General features: G+C 56.7%; 4 protein-coding genes across 14 annotated transcripts; 1 reads left to right on the top strand and 3 right to left on the bottom strand.

The window, feature by feature from the left end:
- Window positions 1-5,071: 5,071 nt before the first annotated feature.
- LOC121106471 (V-type proton ATPase catalytic subunit A-like) lies at window positions 5,072-11,352 on the bottom strand. 3 transcript variants are annotated; one of them, XM_040652424.2, is made up of 14 exons: window positions 10,980-11,352; window positions 10,776-10,904; window positions 10,005-10,219; window positions 9,587-9,724; window positions 9,164-9,315; window positions 8,430-8,592; window positions 8,183-8,291; window positions 7,983-8,105; window positions 7,785-7,899; window positions 7,655-7,718; window positions 7,119-7,322; window positions 6,642-6,736; window positions 5,990-6,161; window positions 5,072-5,655 (listed from the first exon to the last, which is right to left on the bottom strand). In XM_040652424.2, exons 1-14 carry the CDS (start codon window positions 11,059-11,061, stop codon window positions 5,563-5,565), a joined length of 1,854 nt encoding a protein of 617 aa, XP_040508358.1. In that variant the 5' UTR covers window positions 11,062-11,352; the 3' UTR covers window positions 5,072-5,562. The 3 variants fall into 3 exon arrangements, with proteins under 3 accessions (XP_040508358.1, XP_040508360.1, XP_040508359.1); XM_040652426.2 differs by lacking the exon at window positions 5,990-6,161; XM_040652425.2 differs by having other exon boundaries at window positions 9,587-9,750; window positions 10,005-10,904; window positions 10,980-11,073.
- Window positions 11,353-11,972: 620 nt separating this feature from the next.
- Window positions 11,973-13,341, bottom strand: LOC121107545 (prefoldin subunit 2-like). The gene is made up of 4 exons (XM_040652447.2): window positions 13,251-13,341; window positions 13,085-13,173; window positions 12,321-12,444; window positions 11,973-12,226 (listed from the first exon to the last, which is right to left on the bottom strand). The coding sequence occupies exons 1-4, from the start codon at window positions 13,317-13,319 to the stop codon at window positions 12,053-12,055; spliced, it is 456 nt and encodes a 151-aa protein (XP_040508381.1). The 5' UTR covers window positions 13,320-13,341; the 3' UTR covers window positions 11,973-12,052.
- An 81-nt stretch (window positions 13,342-13,422) lies between these two features.
- Window positions 13,423-16,216, top strand: NIT1 (nitrilase 1). Of its 9 annotated transcripts, none has more exons than XM_046904060.1 (7): window positions 13,423-13,478; window positions 14,427-14,492; window positions 14,572-14,820; window positions 15,105-15,208; window positions 15,290-15,423; window positions 15,494-15,619; window positions 15,716-16,216. In XM_046904060.1, exons 3-7 carry the CDS (start codon window positions 14,582-14,584, stop codon window positions 15,992-15,994), a joined length of 882 nt encoding a protein of 293 aa, XP_046760016.1. In that variant the 5' UTR covers window positions 13,423-13,478; window positions 14,427-14,492; window positions 14,572-14,581; the 3' UTR covers window positions 15,995-16,216. The 9 variants fall into 9 exon arrangements, with proteins under 9 accessions (XP_046760016.1, XP_040508369.1, XP_040508370.1 ...); XM_040652435.2 differs by having other exon boundaries at window positions 13,423-13,483; XM_040652436.2 differs by having other exon boundaries at window positions 13,423-13,581.
- On the bottom strand, window positions 16,115-20,734 carry DEDD (death effector domain containing). Its single transcript, XM_040652433.2, has 4 exons — window positions 20,402-20,734; window positions 18,400-18,507; window positions 17,600-17,746; window positions 16,115-17,505 (listed from the first exon to the last, which is right to left on the bottom strand). The coding sequence occupies exons 1-4, from the start codon at window positions 20,724-20,726 to the stop codon at window positions 17,129-17,131; spliced, it is 957 nt and encodes a 318-aa protein (XP_040508367.1). The 5' UTR covers window positions 20,727-20,734; the 3' UTR covers window positions 16,115-17,128.
- Between the last annotated feature and the right edge of the window lie 704 nt (window positions 20,735-21,438).

The following is a 21,438-nucleotide window of genomic DNA, read 5'->3' as shown; positions in this document are numbered from 1 at the left end:
CCCCATAGAGCCCCATAGAGCCCCATAGCCGCCCCACAGAGACCCATAGCCGCCCCATAGAGCCCCATAGAGCCCCACAGAGACCCATAGAGCCCCATAGAGCCCCATGGAGCCCCATAGAGCCCCATAGAGCCCCATAGCCGCCCCATAGAGCACCAGAGAGCCCCATACAGCCCCATACAGCCACATAGAGCCCCATAGAGCCCCATAGCCGCCCCATAGAGCCCCGTAGAGCGCCATAGAGCCCCATAGCCACCCCATAGAGCCCCATAGAGCCCCATACCCGCCTTATAGAGCCCCAGAAAGCCCCAGAGAGCCCCATAGAGCCCCACAGAGCCCCATAGAGCCCCATAGCCGCCCCATAGAGCCCCGTAGAGCCACATAGCCGCCCCATAGAGCCCCATAGAGCCCCATAGAGCCCCATAGCCGCCCCATAGAGCCCCATAGAGCCCCATAGCCGCCCCATAGAGCCCCGTAGAGCCCCATAGCCGCCCCATAGAGCCCCATAGCTGCCCCATAGAGCCCCATAGAGCCCCATAGCCGCCCCATAGAGCCCCATAGAGCCACAAAGAGCCCCATAGCCGCCCCATAGAGCCCCATAGAGCCCCATAGAGCCACATAGAGCCCCATAGCCGCCCCATAGAGCCCCATAGAGCCTCATAGCCGCCCCATAGAGCCCCAGAGAGCCCCATAGAGCCCCATAGCCGCCCCATAGAGCCCCATAGAGCCCCATAGAGCCCCATAGCCGCCCCATAGAGCCCCATAGAGCCCCATAGAGCCCCATAGAGCCCCATAGAGCCCCATAGCCGCCCCATAGAGCCCCATAGAGCCCCATAGAGCCCCATAGCCGCCCCATAGAGCCCCATAGAGCCCCATAGCCGCCTTATAGAGCCCCAGAGAGCCCCATAGAGCCCCATAGAGCCTTATAGAGCCCCATAGAGCCCCATAGCCGCCCCATAGAGCCCCATAGAGCCCCATAGCCGCCCCATAGAGCCCCATAGAGCCCCATAGAGCCCCATAGCCGCCCCATAGCCGCCCCATAGAGCCCCATAGAGCCCCATAGAGTAACATAGCCGCCCCATAGAGCCCCATAGAGCCCCATAGCCGCCCCATAGAGCCCCATAGAGCCACAAAGAGCCCCATAGCCGCCCCATAGAGCCCCATAGAGCCCCATAGAGCCACATAGAGCCCCATAGCCGCCCCATAGAGCCCCATAGAGCCCCATAGCCGCCCCATAGAGCCCCATAGAGCCCCATAGAGCCCCATAGAGTCCCATAGCCGCCCCATAGAGCCCCATAGAGCCCCATAGAGCCCCATAGCCGCCCCATAGAGCCCCATAGAGCCCCATAGAGCCCCATAGCCGCCCCATAGAGCCCTATAGCCGCCCCATAGAGCCCCATAGCCGCCCCATAGAGCCCCATAGAGCCCCATAGAGCCCCATAGAGCCCCAGAGAGCCCCATAGAGCCCCATAGCCGCCCCATAGAGCCCCATAGAGCCCCATAGAGCCCCATAGAGCCCCATAGAGCCCCATAGCCGCCATATAGTGCCCCATAGAGCCCCATAGCCGCCCCATAGAGCCCCATAGATCCCCATAGAGCCCCATAGCCGCCCCATAGAGCCCCATAGAGCCCCATAGAGCCCCATAGCCGCCCCATAGAGCCCCATAGAGCCCCATAGCCGCCCCATAGAGCCCCATAGAGCCCCATAGAGCCCCATAGCCGCCCCATAGAGCCCCATAGAGCCCCATAGCCGCCATATAGTGCCCCATAGAGCCCCATAGCCGCCCCATAGAGCCCCATAGATCCCCATAGAGCCCCATAGCCGCCCCATAGAGCCCCATAGAGCCCCATAGAGCCCCATAGCCGCCCCATAGAGCCCCATAGAGCCCCATAGCCGCCCCATAGAGCCCCATAGAGCCCCATAGAGCCCCATAGCCGCCCCATAGAGCCCCATAGAGCCCCATAGCCGCCTTATAGAGCCCCATTAAGCCCCATAGAGATTTTTGCTTAATTGGGGGATTTGCGAATAGAAAACGCGTGATTTTCGCTTAAATGGGGGATTCTCGAAGAGAAAACGCGTGATTTTCGGATTAAATCGGGGATTCTTGAAGAGAAAACGCGTCATTTTCGGGTTAAATGGGGGATTTGTGAAGAGAAAATGCGTGATTTTCGCTTAAATGGGGGATTCTCGAAGAGAAAACGCGTGATTTTCGGGTTAAATGGGGGATTTGCGAAGAGAAAACGCGTGATTTTCGCTTAAATGGGGGATTTGCGAAGAGAAAACGCGTGATTTTCGCTTAAATGGGGGATTTGCGAAGAGAAAACGCGTGATTTTCGCTTAAATGGGGGATTTGCGAAGAGAAAACGCGTGATTTTCGCTTAAATGGGGGATTTGCGAAGAGAAAACGCGTGATTTTCGCTTAAATGGGGGATTCTCGAAGAGAAAACGCGTGATTTTTGGGTTAAATGGGGGATTCTCGAAGAGAAAACGCGTGATTTTCGCTTAAATGGGGGATTTGCGAAGAGAAAACGCGTGATTTTCGCTTAAATGGGGGATTCTCGAAGAGAAAACGCGTGTTTTTCGGGTTAAATGGGGGATTCTCGAAGAGAAAACGCGTGATTTTCGGGTTAAATGGGGGATTTGCGAAGAGAAAACGCGTGATTTTCGCTTAAATGGGGGATTCTCGAAGAGAAAACGCGTGATTTTCGGGTTAAATGGGGGATTCTCCAAGAGAAAACGCGTGATTTTCACTTAAATGGGGGATTCTCGAAGAGAAAACGCGTGATTTTCGGGTTAAATGGGGGATTTGCGAAGAGAAAACGCGTGATTTTCGGGTTAAATGGGGGATTCTCGAAGAGAAAACGCGTGATTTTCACTTAAATGGGGGATTCTCGAAGAGAAAACGCGTGATTTTCGGGTTAAATGAGGGATTTGCGAAGAGAAAACGCGTGATTTTCGCTTAAATGGGGGATTTGCGAAGAGAAAACGCGTGATTTTCGCTTAAATGGGGGATTCTCAAAGAGAAAACGCGTGATTTTCGCTTAAATGGGGGATTTGCGAAGAGAAAACGCGTGATTTTCGGGTTAAATGGGGGATTCTCGAAGAGAAAACGCGTGATTTTCGGGTTAAATGGGGGATTTGCGAAGAGAAAACGCGTGATTTTCGCTTAAATGGGGGATTCGCGAAGAGAAGACGCAGGATTTTAACTTAAATGGAAGATTTGCGAAGAGAAAACGCGTTATTTTCGGGTTAAATGGGGGATTTGCGAAGAGAAAACGCGTGATTTTCGCTTAAATGGGGGATTTGCGAAGAGAAAACGCGTGATTTTCGGGTTAAATGGGGGATTTGCGAAGAGAAAACGCGTGATTTTTTGGTTAAATGGGGGATTTGCGAAGAGAAAACGCGTGATTTTTGCTTAAATGGTGGATTTGCGAAGAGATAATGCGTGATTTTCGGGTTAAATGGGGGATTCTCGAAGAGAAAATACGTGATTTTCGCTTAAATGGGGGATTTGCACAGAGAAAACGCGTGATTTTCGGGTTAAATGGGGGATTTGCGAAGAGAAAACCCGTGATTTTTTGGTTAAATGGGGGATTTGCAAAGAGAAAACGCGTGATTTTCGGGTAAATGGGGGATTTGCAAAGAGAAAACGCGTGATTTTCGCTTAAATGGGGGATTTGCGAAGAGAAAACGCGTGATTTTCGCTTAAATGGGGGATTCTCAAAGAGAAAACGCGTGATTTTCGCTTAAATGGGGGATTTGCGAAGAGAAAACGCGTGATTTTTGCTTAAATGGGGGATTTGCGAAGAGAAAACACGTGATTTTCGGGTTAAATGGGGGATTCTCGAAGAGAAAATGCGTGATTTTCGGGTTAAATGGGGGGAATTGCATAGAAAAAACGTGTGATTTTCGGGTTAAATGGGGATTTGCGAAGAGAAAATGCTTGATTTTCACTTAAATGGGGGATTCTCGAAGAGCAAATGTGTGAGTTTTGAGTTAAATGGGGGATTTGCGAAAACGCGTGATTTTCGGGTTAAATGGGGGATTCTCGAAGAGAAAATGCGTGATTTTCGCTTCAGTGGGGGATTTGCGAAAACACATGATTTTCGGTTAAATGGTGGATTAGCGAAGAGAAAACGCGTGATTTTCACTTAAATGGGGGATTTGCGAAAAGAAAACGCGTGATTTTCGGTTAAATGGGGGATTTGCGAAAAGAAAACGCGTGATTTTCGGTTAAATGGGGGATTGGCGAAGAGAAAACGCGTGATTTTCGGGTTAAATGGGGGATTCTTGAAGAGAAAATGCGTGATTTTCGGGTTAAATTGGGAATTTTTGAAGAGAAAATGCAAGATTTTTTTTTAAATGGGTCATTGTCGTAGAGAAAATTCGTCATTTTTTTTAAATTGTGGATTTCCGAAGAGAAAACGCGTGATTTTCGGGTTAAATGGGGTTTTGTGGGATGAAATTTCGTGAATTTCAGGCTAAATGGGACTTCTGGATTTTTTTTTTTTTTTTTTTTTGAGAATATGCGTGATTTTCGGATTTTCGCACTGCGCGGTTTTTTTTCTGGATTAAATACGTGATTTTCGGGGGAAAATGTCATTTTTGGTTTGTAAATGTAGTATTTTCGGGTTTTATGTCATATTTTCCAAAGGCATTCTCCGGGCGGGCGTAGTGCGCATGCGCCGGTTGTTGGGTGTTGTACGGTGCATGCGGGGCTTTGGGTGGCTCGGCCCATGCGCCGTCTTTGGAGCTCTCTGCGCATGCTCATTTCTTTGAGCGCACTGCGCATGCGCCTTTTCCTGGTGTGCACTGCGCATGCGCGACCTTTTCGTGCGCCTTAGTGGGGCTGCCGTCGGCGCCGAACATCAGCAGGTGCAGTTTCGTGGTTCGACCACGTGGTGGCAGCAGAGGCCGCGGAAAGAACAACTGCCATGGATTGAGGCCGGCTGGCAGCGCAGAGCCCGGGGAGTCGTTCTATCTTTGATCGCTGAAAGTTGGGAGAGGAGGGGAAAAATAAAGACAAAAAACCGAAATAAACAAAGGAATACTTCTCCAAACTTGTGAATATCTGCTTTAAATGATCAAACTGATGTTGCTTTTAATTTTTGCCAGCATTCATTACATTCTTTCTAAATATTCGCATACCAAGATCCAATTACCAAGCAAATTGAATAATGAAAACGATGCTCCAATACAAAATACTTGTGTATAATGGAAAGGAATGTTGTAGGGAAAGGCAATAGCAGACACAGGTGCTTTAAACCAGTCTGAATTACTCATGAAAGGAACAGGTCACAATGTGGTAAACAAAGAAAGAATTGCTTACTGACATGGGGACAGGCTGGATGTGGCTCTGGGCAGCCTGGTCTGGTGGTTGGCGACCCTGCGCACAGCAGGGGGGTTTAAACCGGGTGGTAATTGTGGTCCTTTGCAACCCAGACCATTCTATGAGGACAAATGGGACCCTGAAGACCAATCCTGATGTCGGTGGGGGGTGATTGGGGTGGGGGTTTATTGGGGTGAGGGGGTTATTGGAGCAGAGGGTCTGGGGGGGACCCTCAGTCCTCCAGGTTGCGGAAGGCCGCCTGCATCTCCTCGTTGAGCTGCGTGAAGGCAGCTGTGATGTTGGCTTCGCCGTCCTTCACCGGGTCCTGGGGGGAGGGAAGGGAGGGGCAGCATCACTGTCACTCTGTGTGTCCCCTGACTCCCTGTGAGTGACCTCTTAACCCGCTATAAACGCCCCCTAACCCTCTGTAAGTGTACTCCCAATTCCCTATAAGTGACCACTATAAGCACTCCCCCTCCGCCACCCTGTAAGTGACCCTCTATAAGGGTCCCCCAACCCTCTACAAGTGACACTTCTGACCCCCTAAAAGTGTCCCACCAAACCTCTATAAGTGACATCCTACAGGTATCCCCCAACCTCCTATAAATGCCCCCTGACACCCTATAAGTGACCCTCCCCCTGCCCCTTCTAATTCCCACCATGAACTTCATGGCACTCAGCCGGTACAGGATGTCCCCGAGGTTCTCACGGATGGCTGCCCAAGTGACACGGCGCTCGCCAGCCCCAGTGGCCTCCACAGCATGTCGGGCAAGCTCATAGAAGGTGATGATGTTGTGCAGCATCCCCACTGTCTTGTAGAAGGGGCAGAACCTGGGGGGCGGTGGGGGGACCCCAAGGGGAAGTGGGGGTGGTGTGCGGGTGTGGGGACATGGAGGTGTCATGGGGACATGGGGACGTGGAGGTGGCATGGGGACATGGATGAGGTATGGGGATGTGGGAACACGGGGATGTGGGTTTGATGTGGGGACAGGGGGATGGCATAGGGTCATGGGGCTGTCCCAGTGGCATGGATGTGGTATGGGGATGTGGGGGGTTACATGAGGACATGGGGATGGCATGGGGATGTGGGGACATGGGCATGTGGAGACAGTATGGGAGTTTGGGGACATGGGCATGTGGAGACAGTATGGGGGTTTGGGGACATCGGGGTGGCATGGGGACATTGAGGTGGCTTGGGGTTGTGGAGGTGGTGTGGATACGTGGGAGTGGTGTGGGGACATGGGAGTGGCATGGGGATGACACGGGAATACTGGGACGTGGGGACAGGTGGGCTACATCGAGCCACGGTACCTGTCGTAGGAGGAGTAGCCATTCTGCTGTAGGAAGTCATCCTTGAGGAGTCTGGCCACCTCCAGTGTCACCTTGTCAGCCTCAGCGAGGGATGCCTGTGAGGAAGGCAACATCCCCGTCCCATAGATCTCATCCCCACACCGCAGATCTCCTCCCCATCCCATTCCATCCCTATCCTCATCCCATCCCCGTCCTATTCCCACCTCATGACACCTCCATCCCTTTCCCACCCCATCCCTGTCCGAATTCCACCCTATACTATCCCATTTCCATCCCATTCCTGTCCCAATTCCATCCCATACCATTCTTACCCAATCTCATCCCCTTCCCAATCCCCATCCCCTTCCCAATCCCATCCCATTCAAATTCCCTTCCCCTCCCCAACTCATCCCCACTCCATCCTAATCCCAATCCCAATCCCCACCCCACTCCCACCCAACCCCATTCCAACCCCAGTCCCACCCCCCACCTCCCCACCTTCCCCACGAGCTGCACAATTTCGGCCAGATCCTCCTCCTCCTGCAGGATCTCCCTGGCACGGGTGCGCAGCGCAGGGAACTCAGGGTGCAGCTGCTCGTAGTGGGGCTCCAGTGCCCGCAAGTACTTGCTGTAACTGATCAGCCAGTTTACCGAGGGGAAGTGCTTGCGCTGTGCCAGCTTCTTGTCCAGACCCCAAAACACCTGTGGGACCGGGGGAGTTGGCATGGGGGTCCATAGGGAATCCATGGGACCCCAAATATGAGATTTGTGGGAATCCCAAATATGGGATCTGTGGGAACCACAAGTATGGGAGCCATGAGGAAAACCAAATCTGCAATCCACATGGAACCCCAGATATGAGAAACATGTGAACCCCAAATATGGGATCCATAGGGACTCCAAACATGAGATCCATGAGGAATCCCAAATACGGGACCCATGAGGAAAACAGAACAGGACATCCATGGGGAACCCCAAATATGGGATCCTTGGAGAACACCAAATATGGGATCTGTGGGCAACTCAAAGCTCACCTGCACGATGCCCAGCGTGGCTGAGGTGACAGGGTCTGAGAAGTCCCCTCCGGGCGGTGACACTCTGTGGGGTGCAGCACATTCAGCGGGATGGGGTGGTCCCATAGCGTCCCCTCCTGGTGACACTCACGCTCCAACGATGCTGACGCTGCCCTCACGGAGGGGGGACCCAAGGCAGCGCGCCCGCCCCGCACGCTCATAGAAGGATGCCAGGCGGGCGCCCAGGTAGGCGGGGTACCCACTGTCTGTAGGGCACGGGGCGGCACAGTGATGCTGGCGCCCATGTCTGGTGACAACAGGATGACGTTGGGGATGCTCAGTTTCTCACCCGCCGGCATCTCAGCCAAGCGCCCGGAAATCTCCCGCAATGCCTCGGCCCAGCGGGAGGTGGAGTCGGCCATCATGCTGACATGGAGCCCCATGTCGCGGAAGTACTCAGACAGCGTGATGCCTACGGTGGAGGTAGGGCACAGGGTGGCACCAGCAGCAGAGCCACTGCTGTCACTGTCATTGTCCCCTGTTGCCTACCAGTGTAGATGGAAGCCTCACGGGCGGCCACTGGCATGTTGGAGGTGTTGGCCACCAGCGTGGTGCGCTTCATGATGCTCTCCGTCCTCCCATCCACCTCCATGGTGAGCTGTGAGAGGCACCATTAGCACCGTTGGTCTCATTGAGCACTGTTTGCTTCATTGGCCCTGTTGGCCCCTCTGATGGCACCACTGTTGGCACCACCTGGCCCGCTGTCCCCTCACCGTCCCCGTGTTTCTGCGCTCACCTCAGGGAAGTCCCGCAGCACCTCAGACATCTCATTGCCGCGCTCCCCGCAGCCCACGTAGACGATGATGTCGCTGTTGGAGTACTTGGACAGGGACTGTGAGATGACGGTTTTGCCACAGCCGAAAGCACCGGGGATGGCTGTGGTGCCACCCTGCACGCACCTGGTGACGGTCCCTTGCATGGCCACTCCCTCTCCACACCCGTTCCCATCCCCAACTCCATCCTGCCCCCACCCGTCCCCATACTGATCTCCATCCCTATTTCATCCCCTCTCTCATCTCTGTTCTCCTTGTCCCCTATCCATTCCCTATTCCCATGCCCATTGCTGTCCATCACCCACCTCTCTTCCCAGCTCAATCCCATATTCCTGTTCCCTCTTCTCACATCCCCCGTCCCATATCCCTATCTCCATCCCTGTCTCGCCACCATTCCGTCCCCACTCCTCTCCCTCATCCCCACTCCTGTCCCATTCTTTACCCCCATCCCCCGATCCCTACCCGCATCCCCTATTCATGTCTCCAGTTCCCACCTGAGTCCATCATCCTCATCCCCCAGTCTCCCCCCACCTATATTCCCACTTTCATCCCCCAATTCCATCCCTATCCCAATCCATATCCCCTTCCTATTCCCCTCCACATTTCATTTCATCCCCATCAAATTTCATTCCAATCTTGTCTTCATCCCCACCCCAATCCCATTCCCATCCCCCTCCCATCCCATCCCAATCCCTACGGGAAAAGAGCATCCAGCACGCGCTGTCCCGTCAGCAGTGGGTGATTTGCTGTCAGCTTCTCCACCACGGGCCGGGTCTGCCGCACCGGCCACACCTGCATCATGGTCAGCTGCTCGGCCACACCCTCGAAGTCCAGCTCCAGCACCACATCCTTGGGGACATTTGGGGACATGTAGGGACAGCAGTGCGTTGGGATGCCACCACCACATTCTTGGGGACATGTGGGGACAGCAGGATGCCACCACACCACCACCACGTCCTCAGAGACATTTGTGGACAGTGGTGCCACAGGATGATACCAGCCCACCACCACCACATCCTCAGGGACGTCTGGGGATGCCATCACTCCACTACCACGCCCTTGGGGATGTTTGGGGACAGTGGCACCATGCAATGCCACCACCACATCAGCCACCCCTTACCGAGACGCTGTAGTGTCCTGGTGGCGCAATGTGAGTGACAGTGCCACGGCTGCGGGGTGGCACCATGATCTTGTGTTGGATGAGTGAGTTCTCTGTCACCGTCCCATAGATGTCCCCACCAGTGACGTGGCTGCCAACCTGGCACGGGGTGACCATGAGGGTAACTGGGTAGAAATGGGATTGGGCAGTCCCTCCAGTGGGAGCAGAAGGGTGTCCCCATGTCCCCACCTGGATGCTCTTGCTGGGGACAAAATCCCCATATCCCCACATCCCACCAGTGACCCTGCATTCCCACCAGAATGCTCTTGCTGGAGTCCTCACCTCCCTCTGTCCCCCTATCCTCATGTCTCACTGATCTCCCCATATCCCCGTGTTCTATTCATGTCCCTGTGTGCCCCCAGTGTTCCCATGTTCTCACCTGGATGCTCTTGCTGGGGACAAAGTCCCAGGTGAGGTGCCGCGGCAGCGCAGGGACGTTGACACCCCGCGGGATGTAGATGCCACCCGTCAGCTGTGCAATGTCCCGCAGCGGGCGCTGGATGCCATCGAAGATGGAGCCCAGGATGCCGGGACCGAGCTCCACCGAGAGCGGCTGACCCGTGCGCAACACCGGGTCCCCCACCCGCAGCCCCGCTGTGTGGGGAGCTCAGGAGAGGGCACATGAAGCAGGAGGGGGACGTGAGACAGGGGATGTGGGGTAGAGGATAGGGATAGGGACACGAGGTGGGGAACATGGGTGACGGGAATAGGGATGTGGGGTGGGGGATGTGAGGATGGGGACAGGATAGGAACCACAGAGACAGGAGATGAGGACAAGAAAACTAGAGGGGACAGAGACACTCAAGGAAGACAGAAGGGGATGGGAGATGGGAACAGGAATGGGGAGAGTGGACGGGATTGGGACAGGTGGGGGACCACAGAGACAAGAAACAGGGACAGAAGAGGGGATGAGGGAACTGGAGGGGACAGAGCCAGACAGAGACAGGACACAGGGACAGGAGGGGATGGGAGGACAGAGAGGATGGGGGGACAGGAGGGGACGAGGTCACTGGAGGGATCAGGAGTGAAGAGAGGGGAGAGCACAGGAGGGGACAAGGTCACTCACAGAAACGAACGATGTCACTGAAGGGGTCAGGGGGACAGGAGTCAGGAGGGGACAAGGGAAGGACAGGCATGGCCACAAGGATACAGGTCTCCTCATACACCTGCAGCGTGGCCATGTCTCCCTCCAGGCGGATGATCTCCCCCACCAGCTCTGCATGCCCCACACGCACCAGTTCATACATGGCTGCCCCTGCCATGCGTATGGCCGTCACCACTGCAGGGACATTGCGCCGTCACCCCCTCGTCTGCCCCAAGAGGAGTCACCACTGTCCCCAACACGCAGCCATACCGGGCCCCGAGACACCGTGCACGGCACCCAGCAGGCTCTCCTCCTCAACGTCGGCCATCCGTGTCCCTACGTCCCCCTCCATGGTGGTGGCACTAATGGCATAGCTGGTGGCACCCACATTATATGGGGACAATCACTGCAGGGGACTGGGGCGAACCGGCTGCACCCAGTGTCACTGTGGGTGTGGGCTGTGTACAGTCAACAGCACGTCCCCTCCTGTCCCCACCCCACACCGGCACGCACCAGCACTCACCTGGCTCGTGGAGACAGGGGAGAACCCTGACTGCCACCACTGCTACCCCCATGTCCCCTCCCACTGCTCACCCCGCAATCCCCCATATCCTCAGCGGGGCTGTGCCCCCCCCTACCCCCCACACCAGTGCCAGCCCTGGGGCCACGCATCCCCCCACTGTAACATAAACACGTCCCCATGTCCCCCAGTACCAGCCCATCTGTGTTCTCATGCCATTACCAGCATCCCCATACCTTCTGTTGTCCCCGTGTCCCCCAACATCCCTGTGTCCCCCATACCACCCCCAGCATCTCCATGACCCTGTCTCCCCGTACCCCCCAATGCCAGCCCATGTCTCTGCATCCCTGTGCCATTGTGTGTGCCCAAGGCTCCCAGCATCTCCATGTGCCCCAGTGCCAGCCCTGTCTACACCCCTCACTGAGCTCCCCACATCCCCTCTGCCAAAGGAATACATTTTTGGGAGAGTAACAGCAAAAGAGAGACACGGGAATCCAAGTGACATTGTGGGGACAACGTCCTGGTGGCTTTTTGTCCCCTGTAACCCCAGCAGAAGTAACAGTGCGCCCCTCCCCCACAGCCCAGGACACAGCAGGGACGTGGTGCAGGAAAAGTGGCGGCCGACAACAGTCACAGGTGAACGGGCAGCTCAAGGACGTCTCCAAAGTGCCACTGCTGTCACCGCCCACAGCGCCACCTCCCAGGGCTTGTGCCACCTCCATTACCCCGTAACTAGACAACACTTGTGACCCAAAATCCCCACATCTATTTAACAAAACCAGTAAACGAGGGGAAGGAGAGTAGGTGACAGCAGGGGACAACGCTAGGACACAAGGACGCCAGCGGCGCCTCCCTTGCCCCCCTCGGTGCCATCCTTGGGGGGCTGCCGGGGGTCGTCCTCGCCCACCAGGCGGATGTTGTGCTTCTCACGGAACTCATTCAGTTCGCGGCCCTTGCTCTGCAGCTGCTGGCTCAGCGTCTCGATGATTTTGCTGATCTTGGAGGAGAAAAGGGGAGAAGAGTTTTAGGGCAGTTGGGGAGGGGAGGGGGGCATCTGTGGGCGAGGGGGGGGAGGTCTGGCCAGGAGTCACCTGCTCGCGGTTGCCCTCCAGTGCGGGCAGCACCTCCTTGACAGTGCGCTCTACCAGGATGCCACCCACCATGCGGTAACACTTCCGTGTGGGGTCCACCTCCCGCAGCGTCTCAATCACCAGGCTGTTGGGCAGGGGGGGGCCCTGTCACCCCCACGTCATCCTGCATCACTCCCGGTGTCAACCCAGCATCTCTCCTTTTGTCACTGCGTCACTCTTGGTGTCACCCCCCACCTTTCTTCAGTGTTCCTCCTCATCCCAGGAGTCCCCCCCATGCACCTTCACTGCCACCCCTGTGCCTTCCACTCCCCCACTGTCACTCCTATACCCAACAATACACCCTCCACATTCTTCCACATTCTTCCAGAGTCACCCCCATACCCAATGCCCCCCCCACACCATCACTGTCCCCCTCATATCCCCAAGTGCCCCCCAGTAGTGTCCTCACCCTGGTGTCTCCCACATCCCATGTGACATCTCCAGCGTCCCCCCTTCCCCCACCACACACCCATTTGTGTCCCCTCCATGTCCCCACCCCCTTACAGTGTCCTCCACACGTCCCTAGGCAGCACTCTCAGACTCCATGTGCCTACCCCAGTGACACCCACACCCCCGGGGTTCCCCCTATCCCAGCGCTTCCCCCATTCACTGTTACCTTCCCCATATCCTCGTGCCCCCACCATGTCTCCGTGCCCGCCCATCCCCCCATACTCCCACCCCCCTTGTCCCGTTACCCTCTCGTGTCCCTCTGCCCTCCCCCCCACCCGTGCTCGTTGAGCTCCAACTCCAGCTCCGCCGCCTTGGAGGCCAGGCCGCGCTGCTCCTGCCGCAAACGGTTGAACCGAGCCACCACCTGCGTGCACAACCGCGGGGATGTCATCACGAGATCCCGAGGCCCTCCTTCATCCGTCCCCAAGCCCCGCCCTGCACCTGCTCCGCCGTCAGCACCTTCCCGCCAGGCCCCGCCGCCGCGGGCCGCCCCTTCACGCTGTCCGCCATCTTCCCCCCTCCGCTTTGCGCCTCTTCCGGCGCACATCGGAAACTGGGAGGGCTCTTTTCCGGCGCAGACCTACGCCGCGATGGCGCTCTTCCGGTGCATACCGGAAACAACCTGGGCGCCATCTTAGCAAAGGTCAAGCCTGGTAGCGGTGCTGTATGGTGAGGTAGTGTTAGCTGCCATCTTGGTTGTGGGCAGCGGTGTCGGGGACTTTGCCCATTGCCCCTGTCACCGCCTCCCGCTTTGGTGCTGCCGGCGCGACATGTACGGGCCAAGGGGGCAGTCTGAGGGGGTCCTGTTGGCAGTTCGAAGGTGTTGGTGGGGTTCTAAGGGCAGTCTGGGAGTGCCGGGGGCAGTTTGAGGGGGGATCCTGGGCCAGTTTGGAGGCCTGAGGGAAGTTTGGAGTAGTATGTGGGGTCCTTGAGGCAGTTTGGGATTCTAAGGGCCGTTTGAAATGTGCTGGGGGCAGTTTGGTGGCGCTGGGGGCAATTTTGGGGGGTGTTGGAGGTGGCTTGGGGGTGCTGGGGGCAGCTTGGAGGGTCCTAGGGCAAACTGGGGGTGCTAGGGACAACTGTGGAAAAGGTCAGAATGTGAGGAGGGGTCTGGGGCACTTTGGGGCATCCCAGGGGCAGTTTTTTGGGAGGGTTGGGGGTAATATGGAGGGGTCCTAGGAGCAATGTGGGGCAGCTTGTGGGTGGGTTGGGGTTGGGGGCAGGCTGGGGGACTCTAGAGGCAAATCGTGGTGGTCCTGGGACAGTTTGGGGTGGTTGGGGTATGAGGAGGGGTATGGGGGAGCTTTGAGGCACAGTGGGGAGGGGGTCCTGGGGCTGCCTGGGTGCTGTTAGGTGTTCAAAGAAGCAGTATGGGGCTGCTTGGGGGCAGCCTGGGGGTCCTGGGGACAAACTGGGGGGCTACCTGAGGGCAGTTTGTGGTTTGGAGGCATTCTGGAGGTCTTGGGAGCAATTTGGGAGGGGTGCTAGGAGCAATATGGAGCAGCTTGGGGTGGGTTGAGGGTTTAGAGGCAGCCTGAGAATCCTGGGGACAAACCGGGGGTGTCCTGGGATGGTTCCAGCTTTGAAGAGGGGCTCACTCTGTGCCCCCCTACCCAGGCTGAGTGCAGTGCTCCGGCTCCCACTGCACCGCTTTTGCGCAGGCCCCCGGAGCCCCCTGGGCAGGTATTCACATATGGGTGGCAGTGGGCGGGGACACAACCGCGGTGACCCCGACCCCAGGGCTGACCGCACTGTGTCACAGCCACCAAGCCATGGCGGCATCCCTGGGACCGAAGCCGCTGGTGGCCGTGGGCCAGGTGACCTCCACTCCTGACAAGGAGCAGAACTTCTCTGGCTGCGCAGCACTGGTGCGGGCGGCAGCACGGCGGGGTGCGTGCCTCGTCTTCCTCCCCGAAGGCTTCGACTACATCGGCCGTGACTCCGCGCAAACGCTGAGCCTGGCTGAGAGCCTGGACGGTGACCTGATGGCGCGCTACTCCACGCTGGCCAGGTAATGGTGCCATGGGGATGCCCAGGGTGGCACCACTCATCCCGGTGACACTGCTTGTTCTGATGGCACTGCTCATCCCAGTGATGATGCTCATCCTAGTGGCACTGTTTGTCCTGGTGACAACGCTCTTCTCAGTGACAGCACTTGCTCAGTGGCACCACTCGTCCTGGTGACGTTGCTTGTCCTGGTGGCACAACTCGCACCAGTGGCATTTCTTGTCCCAGTGACAATGCTTGTCCTGGTGGCATCACTTTTTTCCAGTGACACCACGTTGCTCCTCACAGGGACTGTGGTGTGTGGCTGTCCCTGGGTGGTTTCCACGAGCGCAGGGCAGACTGGCCGAGCACGCAGCGCATCTACAACTGCCATGTGCTGCTGGACCCCACAGGTGAGCACCCCCCCGGCCCTGCCCCATTGAGGGGTCCTCTGGCACGTCCCCCCGCTCCCGGTGCTCCCTTGTTGCTCGCAGGGCGCTTGGCAGCAGCCTACAGGAAGACCCACCTGTGTGACGTGGAGCTGGAGGGCCGTGTCACCATGAAGGAGAGCAGCTTCACCAACCCCGGCACCGAAATCGTGCCCCCCATCAGCACTCCGGCAGGAATGGTACGGGGTGCCCATTCCCCGTCCTCACCCCAAGCCATGTCTGTCCTGATGTCCCCTTGTCCCTGACCAGCTTGGACTTTCCATCTGCTACGATCTGCGCTTCCCTGAAATCTCGTTGGCTCTGCGACACGCCGGTGCTGAGATCCTCACCTACCCCTCAGCATTCACCTTCCCCACAGGCTCTGCACACTGGGAGGTGAGCGTTAACTGCAACCCAACCCCCCAGTAAAAAAAATCACCTCTTTTTCACCCTGTTTCTGGGACGACCCTCATCTTCACTGTGTCCCCACAGGTGCTGCTGCGGGCACGTGCCATCGAGACCCAGTGCTATGTGGTGGCGGCAGCGCAGACAGGTCGGAACCATGAGGGTCGTGTGTCCTATGGCCACACGCTGGTGGCAGATCCCTGGGGGGCAGTGGTGGCACAGTGCAGTGAGGGACCCGGGCTCTGTTACGCTGAAATTGACCTCGAGTACCTGCGCCGCGTGCGCCGTGAGATCCCAGTGCAGAGTCACCGCCGTGCCGACCTTTATGGGACTGTGGGGCTGCAGGCAGCACTCTCAGTCCCATAGCAACCCACAGCTGGGCTGGATCCTCTGTTTGTCCCCCAACACATGGGCGTGAACACACGTCTGGGGCTTTGTGGCATTCCCTGTGCTGGGGTTGTCAGTGGAGAGGCAAAGGAAAGAGCCTTGCACTGCTGTAGATGTTTATTTCAAGAAAACCGAAAGCTACACAGGGAATATGACTGTTATATTGAAGTTTTAAAAAATACAGAAGTCACAGAAATTACACCACGTTGTGCCAAAGTTGGCTGTCACCTGGGGGGGGGTGAGGGGGGTGGAGAAGTGCCACACATCCCCCTCCCCAGCTGTGGGGTCAGTGCCCACCTCACAGGGGGACAGCTCGTGGAGGAGAAAACCACAAAATTGGGAATGGAGAGGGGAACATTCCTCTCCATCTCCCCAGGACCTTCTGAAGGGGGACAGCAGAGGCAACAGGCCCCCTAGGACACAGCCTTGGGGCCAACTCCCCCCTCCCAGCTTGTCCCAGCTCATCCCAGCTGCAATAGGAGGACAGGACAGGCAGAGATCTCATGTGTCCCTCAGCACTGGTTCCTCCTCCCACCCCCCCAGACCCCATAGGGAGGGGGACACAAAGGCACATGGTCCTGGGGACAGCGTGGGGACACCACTGGAGCTGCTCCTGAGGACCCCAGAGAGGAGGCAGTGGGGGGGGGGGGGGGGGGGGGGGGGGGGGGGTCGGGGCTCCAGCATCGGGGACAACAGGGCCACCCCACTGCCAGGCCCACAGGGACACTGACAAAAGGGCAGGAGAAGGGCACAGCCACCCCACAACTCCCAGTACAACCCCACCCTGTCCCAGCATCCCTCTGGCCATTGCTGACCCACCCCAGGTGGATTTTTTTTTTTTTTTTTTTTTTTTTTTTTTACTTTTTTTGGGTTGTTTTTTTTTTCTTTTAATGGATACAAAACAAAAGAGAAAAAGAAAACAAAGCAAGAGAGAAGGTGACAGGACAGAAGGGTGAGAGAACACATAAGCCTCCGGTGCTCCCTGCAGCAAACCGGGTCCACAGCTCAGCACCCGGTGGGAGTCCAGCAGGGCTTTAAATCTTTCCTTTTAGAAAAAAAAAAAAAAAAAGACAGGGGAAAAAAAAAAAAAAAGATCTTGGATCCCACCGGGCGTCAGGGGGCCGTCTGCAGCATCAAGTTCCTCAGGAGTTTCTGGCGCCCAACCTCGTAATCCTCCTCATCCACATTGACCAGCAGTTTGATGGCTTCGTGCCCCACGGCTTGCTTGAGCGAGTCCGTGATGAAGACGCCCTTGAGGGCCTCCAGCAAAGAGCCGTTGATGTAATCGCGCCAGAACGCGTCGAGGTAGGTGAGCTCTGAGAATTTTATGTCACAGATGATGGAGCCCAGGTCCCGGGACTTCAGGATGGTGTTGGCTTGGTTGAAGCGCTCGAACTGGCGCTCCAGCGGGTCCTGCTTGTTGGAGAAGACGTTGCCCTGGAGCGCCGTCTCGTGCTGGCAGTACTCGGCTCGGACTCGCAAGCGGATGTCTGTGGGGAGTGGGGGCACTCAGCATGCTGTCCCCATTCTCCTGGGAGTGTCGAGACCCCCCTCTGATCCCCACCAACCCCCCACAGATCTTACCACACGTCTGCTTCTCCTTGGGGTCTGGAGTCACCGACTTCCTGCGCTTGCGCTGGCTGCTGAGGAGGGCCCTGCCGCGGCCGGGCCTCTTGGTGCAGATCTGCGGCCCCGCCGAGGAACAGCAGACCATGGGGTGCTGGGGAGGCACTGCCCAGAGGACAAACAGGTGAGGAGCCGGGACTGGGGGGCAGCTCAGAGCAGGGACCCAGAGCTGTGTGCTGCCCCCGCGGTGCCCAAACCTGGGGCTGGGGGCTTTGCTCCTTCCACAGCCCATAGAGTTGCAGACCAAGGGCAGCCCCAAAAGCACCTCCCCCACAGGGAGCAGAAGAGCCCCCCCCAAATCTGTGGAAATCTTTTGGTGCGTTCTTAAGCGTTGATTTCATCCTAGGGTGAACCTGGAGTATGGCCTGACTGCAGCTGCTCCCCAAAATGGGAAGGGACACCAAAATCCTCGTTTGGTTATTCCCCGGTCGCTCAAGGTGACACTTGGGCACTGGTAAAACTTGCTATCAGCACCAGGTAGTACCCAGCCTGCATCACTGGGATGAGGTGACAGTGATAGATGGGGAAAGGCACCACTAATGTGAAGGGACACAGTCACACCAGGGCCAGATTCTGCTGGGACAGTGCTGCGGAGAACCTGTGTGTGAGCTAAGGATTGGATTGGGGGTGGTTCTCAGGTGGGTATGGCCCTTTTGTTATCAGTGCCACAGTTCACATACCAGCTTCTGCCCCATTATCAGGGAAACAGGGGAATTCAGACACAGATCCCAGTGCATTCCCAAGGCCCAGGTCCTCACCTGATTTGTGGGGGTGGCCGAGGCTATGTTCTGCAGTGCTGTGAGCCCGCGGCGTCACGTAGCGGATGGAGGTCTCCTCCAAGTACTTGTCTACCAGGTCCGGACACACTGCCAGAGAGGGGAGCGGGGTGGGGGGGATTGTCTCATTAGGATTCACCTACAGACAGCAGCAGGCAGCAGCACAAAGCGTTGCACACACAGATCCCCCTGATGATTTCCATTGATGACTTCCCATAGGTGATTTCCCCACGGCATCCTTCTTAAGCCCAAGAACTTCACGACCATTTCCTTTCCAAAACAAAGCAGAACAAACAAACAAACAAACAAAAAAAAACCAAAAAACCACCCCCAAAGTTGCAGCCATGCAGTTCCCAGCCCCAGCAGTGACACTCATGGTCCCCCTGACACCCCACTGCAAAAAGCTGTTCCTCAGATAACACTCTTGGGAAATAAATTCATTTTAGAGCTCAGAAATAACACTGTGCTGTGTGGGAAAGGCTGTCTGTGTCCCTTTCCACAGCTACCAGCACAGCCCAGGCTCAGCATGGACCACTCTGACACCGTCAGTCCCCAGGACAGCCCCATGCCAATGCCCCTGCCTACACCTCCAAGCTGGAATAGCAGATAGTGTTATCTGCATGACTTTGTTATCTGTATGAGTTCAGAGCAGAGCTCTGAAGCAGCGGGATGTGCGCAGCCAGGGCTCCAAGGTCAGGCTGCTAAGGAGAAGCAGCTGCGAGCGAATATGGTGGGGGAAGTGAGACCACAGCTCCCATCCTTCCCTCAGCTCTGAGCTAACTCAGGGCTGAGGTTTTGCTCCTCTGCAGAGAAACAACTACAAAAGAGGAACAAAGAGATGAGACCGCAGTGAAGCACAGCTGTGGAAAGAGGCAGGAACCCGAGCAGCACTTCCTCCAACCCATCAATCTGTTCTCCCTCGATGCAAAGTGCACTGTAAACCTCGTTCAGATGCAGCTCTTGGCACCAATTTTCTGAACTATTCAGGGGCATTTCTTAAGCTGCTGTCATTCAAATGCGGCTGGACAGGATCTCACACCTCCGCGATCTCTGTCTCCTGATGCAGCTCTCCAGCACAGGACAGATGCCATTGCCAAGACGGCATCTGTCCTGTGCTGCCCTGGGTTAAAGGATTTGTCGTGGCCTCTGTGCTCCTCTGTCAGCCCCACGCATCTCACCCCAAAAACAGGGAAGGTTTCATGCCCGCCCATAGTTGTGTTCACCACTTTCCCAAGCACAGGCATCGCAGTTGCGAGCAGAAAGCAGAGACTCAGCAGCCCAGAACTGCCAAGGAAGCACAATTATCCTCATTTCATAAGAAAAAATGCAAATTTCTGAGGTTGGAGCCTGCCAAAGCGGCCACCTCACCACTCCTGCAACAAGTGGAACAAAGTGAGCTCCTCCAGCTCTGGGTGAGGTTCCCCAAATAGTGAATTGGAACAGAGCTGGGCCTACAGCTCGATGAGTGACCAAAATCCAACCAGTTTACCCCAGTCTGACTGGCCTAGTAACGCTGCTCAGGTCTGCATCCAGAGAGAAAGCTGGCTGCTGAATGGGAGAGGTTGGGGCACTCTGCTCAAAAAGCATGTCCTCTTGGAACACCCCATGACGTGCTGCATAGCAGCGGGCTTGGGGAGGACATCGGTCACCTCTGGAGCCTCATGTCCCTTCTGAGAAGGCAAACATGCTGCCCTTGGAGCTCCTCCTTGCCCTACCCAAAGGCCACTTGAAGGCGTCTCCCCAAAAACAGGGCCTTTGGGCCAGAAGCTTTCTCCCTAAAGCCCCAGAGAGTCTCAGTGGAGGAGAAAGAGGAGAATCTTAGAACCATGGGATCACAGCACAGTTGGGTGGGAAGGGATCCTATATATTACAGAACCATGGAATCACTCCATTCTCTGGAGTTGGAAGGCATCTCAAAGACCACAGAATCACAGGACGCTGCCACCACCCCCGTTTGGCCACAGTCTAATGACCGAGCACTCACCAGCCCGTCGCCTCTTGAGGGTGACGTACGGCAGCAGGTCGTGGCGCGTGATGATCCGCAGCAGCTGCAGCACCTGCCTGAAGTTGGTCTCATCACAGCGGCCCTGCCGCTCCAGCGCCAGCAAGAAGTCCCTGCCACTGCGGATCATGCCCCGCTCATAGTCATCTATGACGTCCACGAAGAGGAAGGAGAGGACGCGCACATCGCGGTGCGTCAGGTGAGTGCCCACGATGTCGAACATGCGGTGCAGGCTGTACAGCCCGTGCTCACGGTCGCCCTGCTCCTCGGGCCAGGCCTGCGCACGACTGCGTTTCAGGGCTGCCATCTCTGCCCAGCACGTGGTTCCTGCAAGACAAAAAGAGGCCAACGGGTGAACACAGTTCCTATTGTTCTCTCTCTGTGAAAATCCCACTCTTGGATCCTCCAAGTTGAGTTTCCCCATCCAGGGTTGTCCCCACCGCTGTGCCACTCCGCTGTGCCTCAGTGTAACCCCCAAATCTCAGCCATGCATCCCCTCCTCTGCTGGGATCCCAAACCAGAGCCCAGGGTAATAGCCCCAAACCACGCGGTCCCATTACAGTGGGCTCCGAATCCTTGAGGCACCACCACCAGTGGGACACACACAACACCGGCTGCAGCCCCGGTGTCCCTCCTGTCACAGCCGGCACGCCCCATCCTGCTTAGCTCCAGGCCCTGTCAGGCCTGCACCAGGCTCTCCCTCCCCATCCTGGCAGGTCTGTGGCCAGGGAAGCCCCAGGATGGGTGACTTTACCTAATCCAAGGCCACTCCACCTTTGGGTTTTGTTCTTTGCCATTTATCAGCATGGTCACCCCAAGATTCATCTAAACATGAAATCATGCTGGGGACAAAGCTGAATTTTCACAGCCAAAACAGCCAATGAAATGAATCCTCAAACTGCTCCTGGAGCACTCCTGGCACTCCCCACCAGCCACAAGCACCAAAACTTCACCTAAGCTATTCCCTATGGGAGGGGCGGACTGCTTGCTGCTCGGCAGAGCACAGACGTGGGGCTCCA

This window comes from Gallus gallus, chromosome 25 (assembly GCF_016699485.2).
Source record: "Gallus gallus isolate bGalGal1 chromosome 25, bGalGal1.mat.broiler.GRCg7b, whole genome shotgun sequence".
NCBI classification, from domain to species: domain Eukaryota; kingdom Metazoa; phylum Chordata; class Aves; order Galliformes; family Phasianidae; genus Gallus; species Gallus gallus.
Note: the sequence above shows the minus strand (reverse complement) of the source record. Positions and strands in the feature narration are given on the sequence as shown.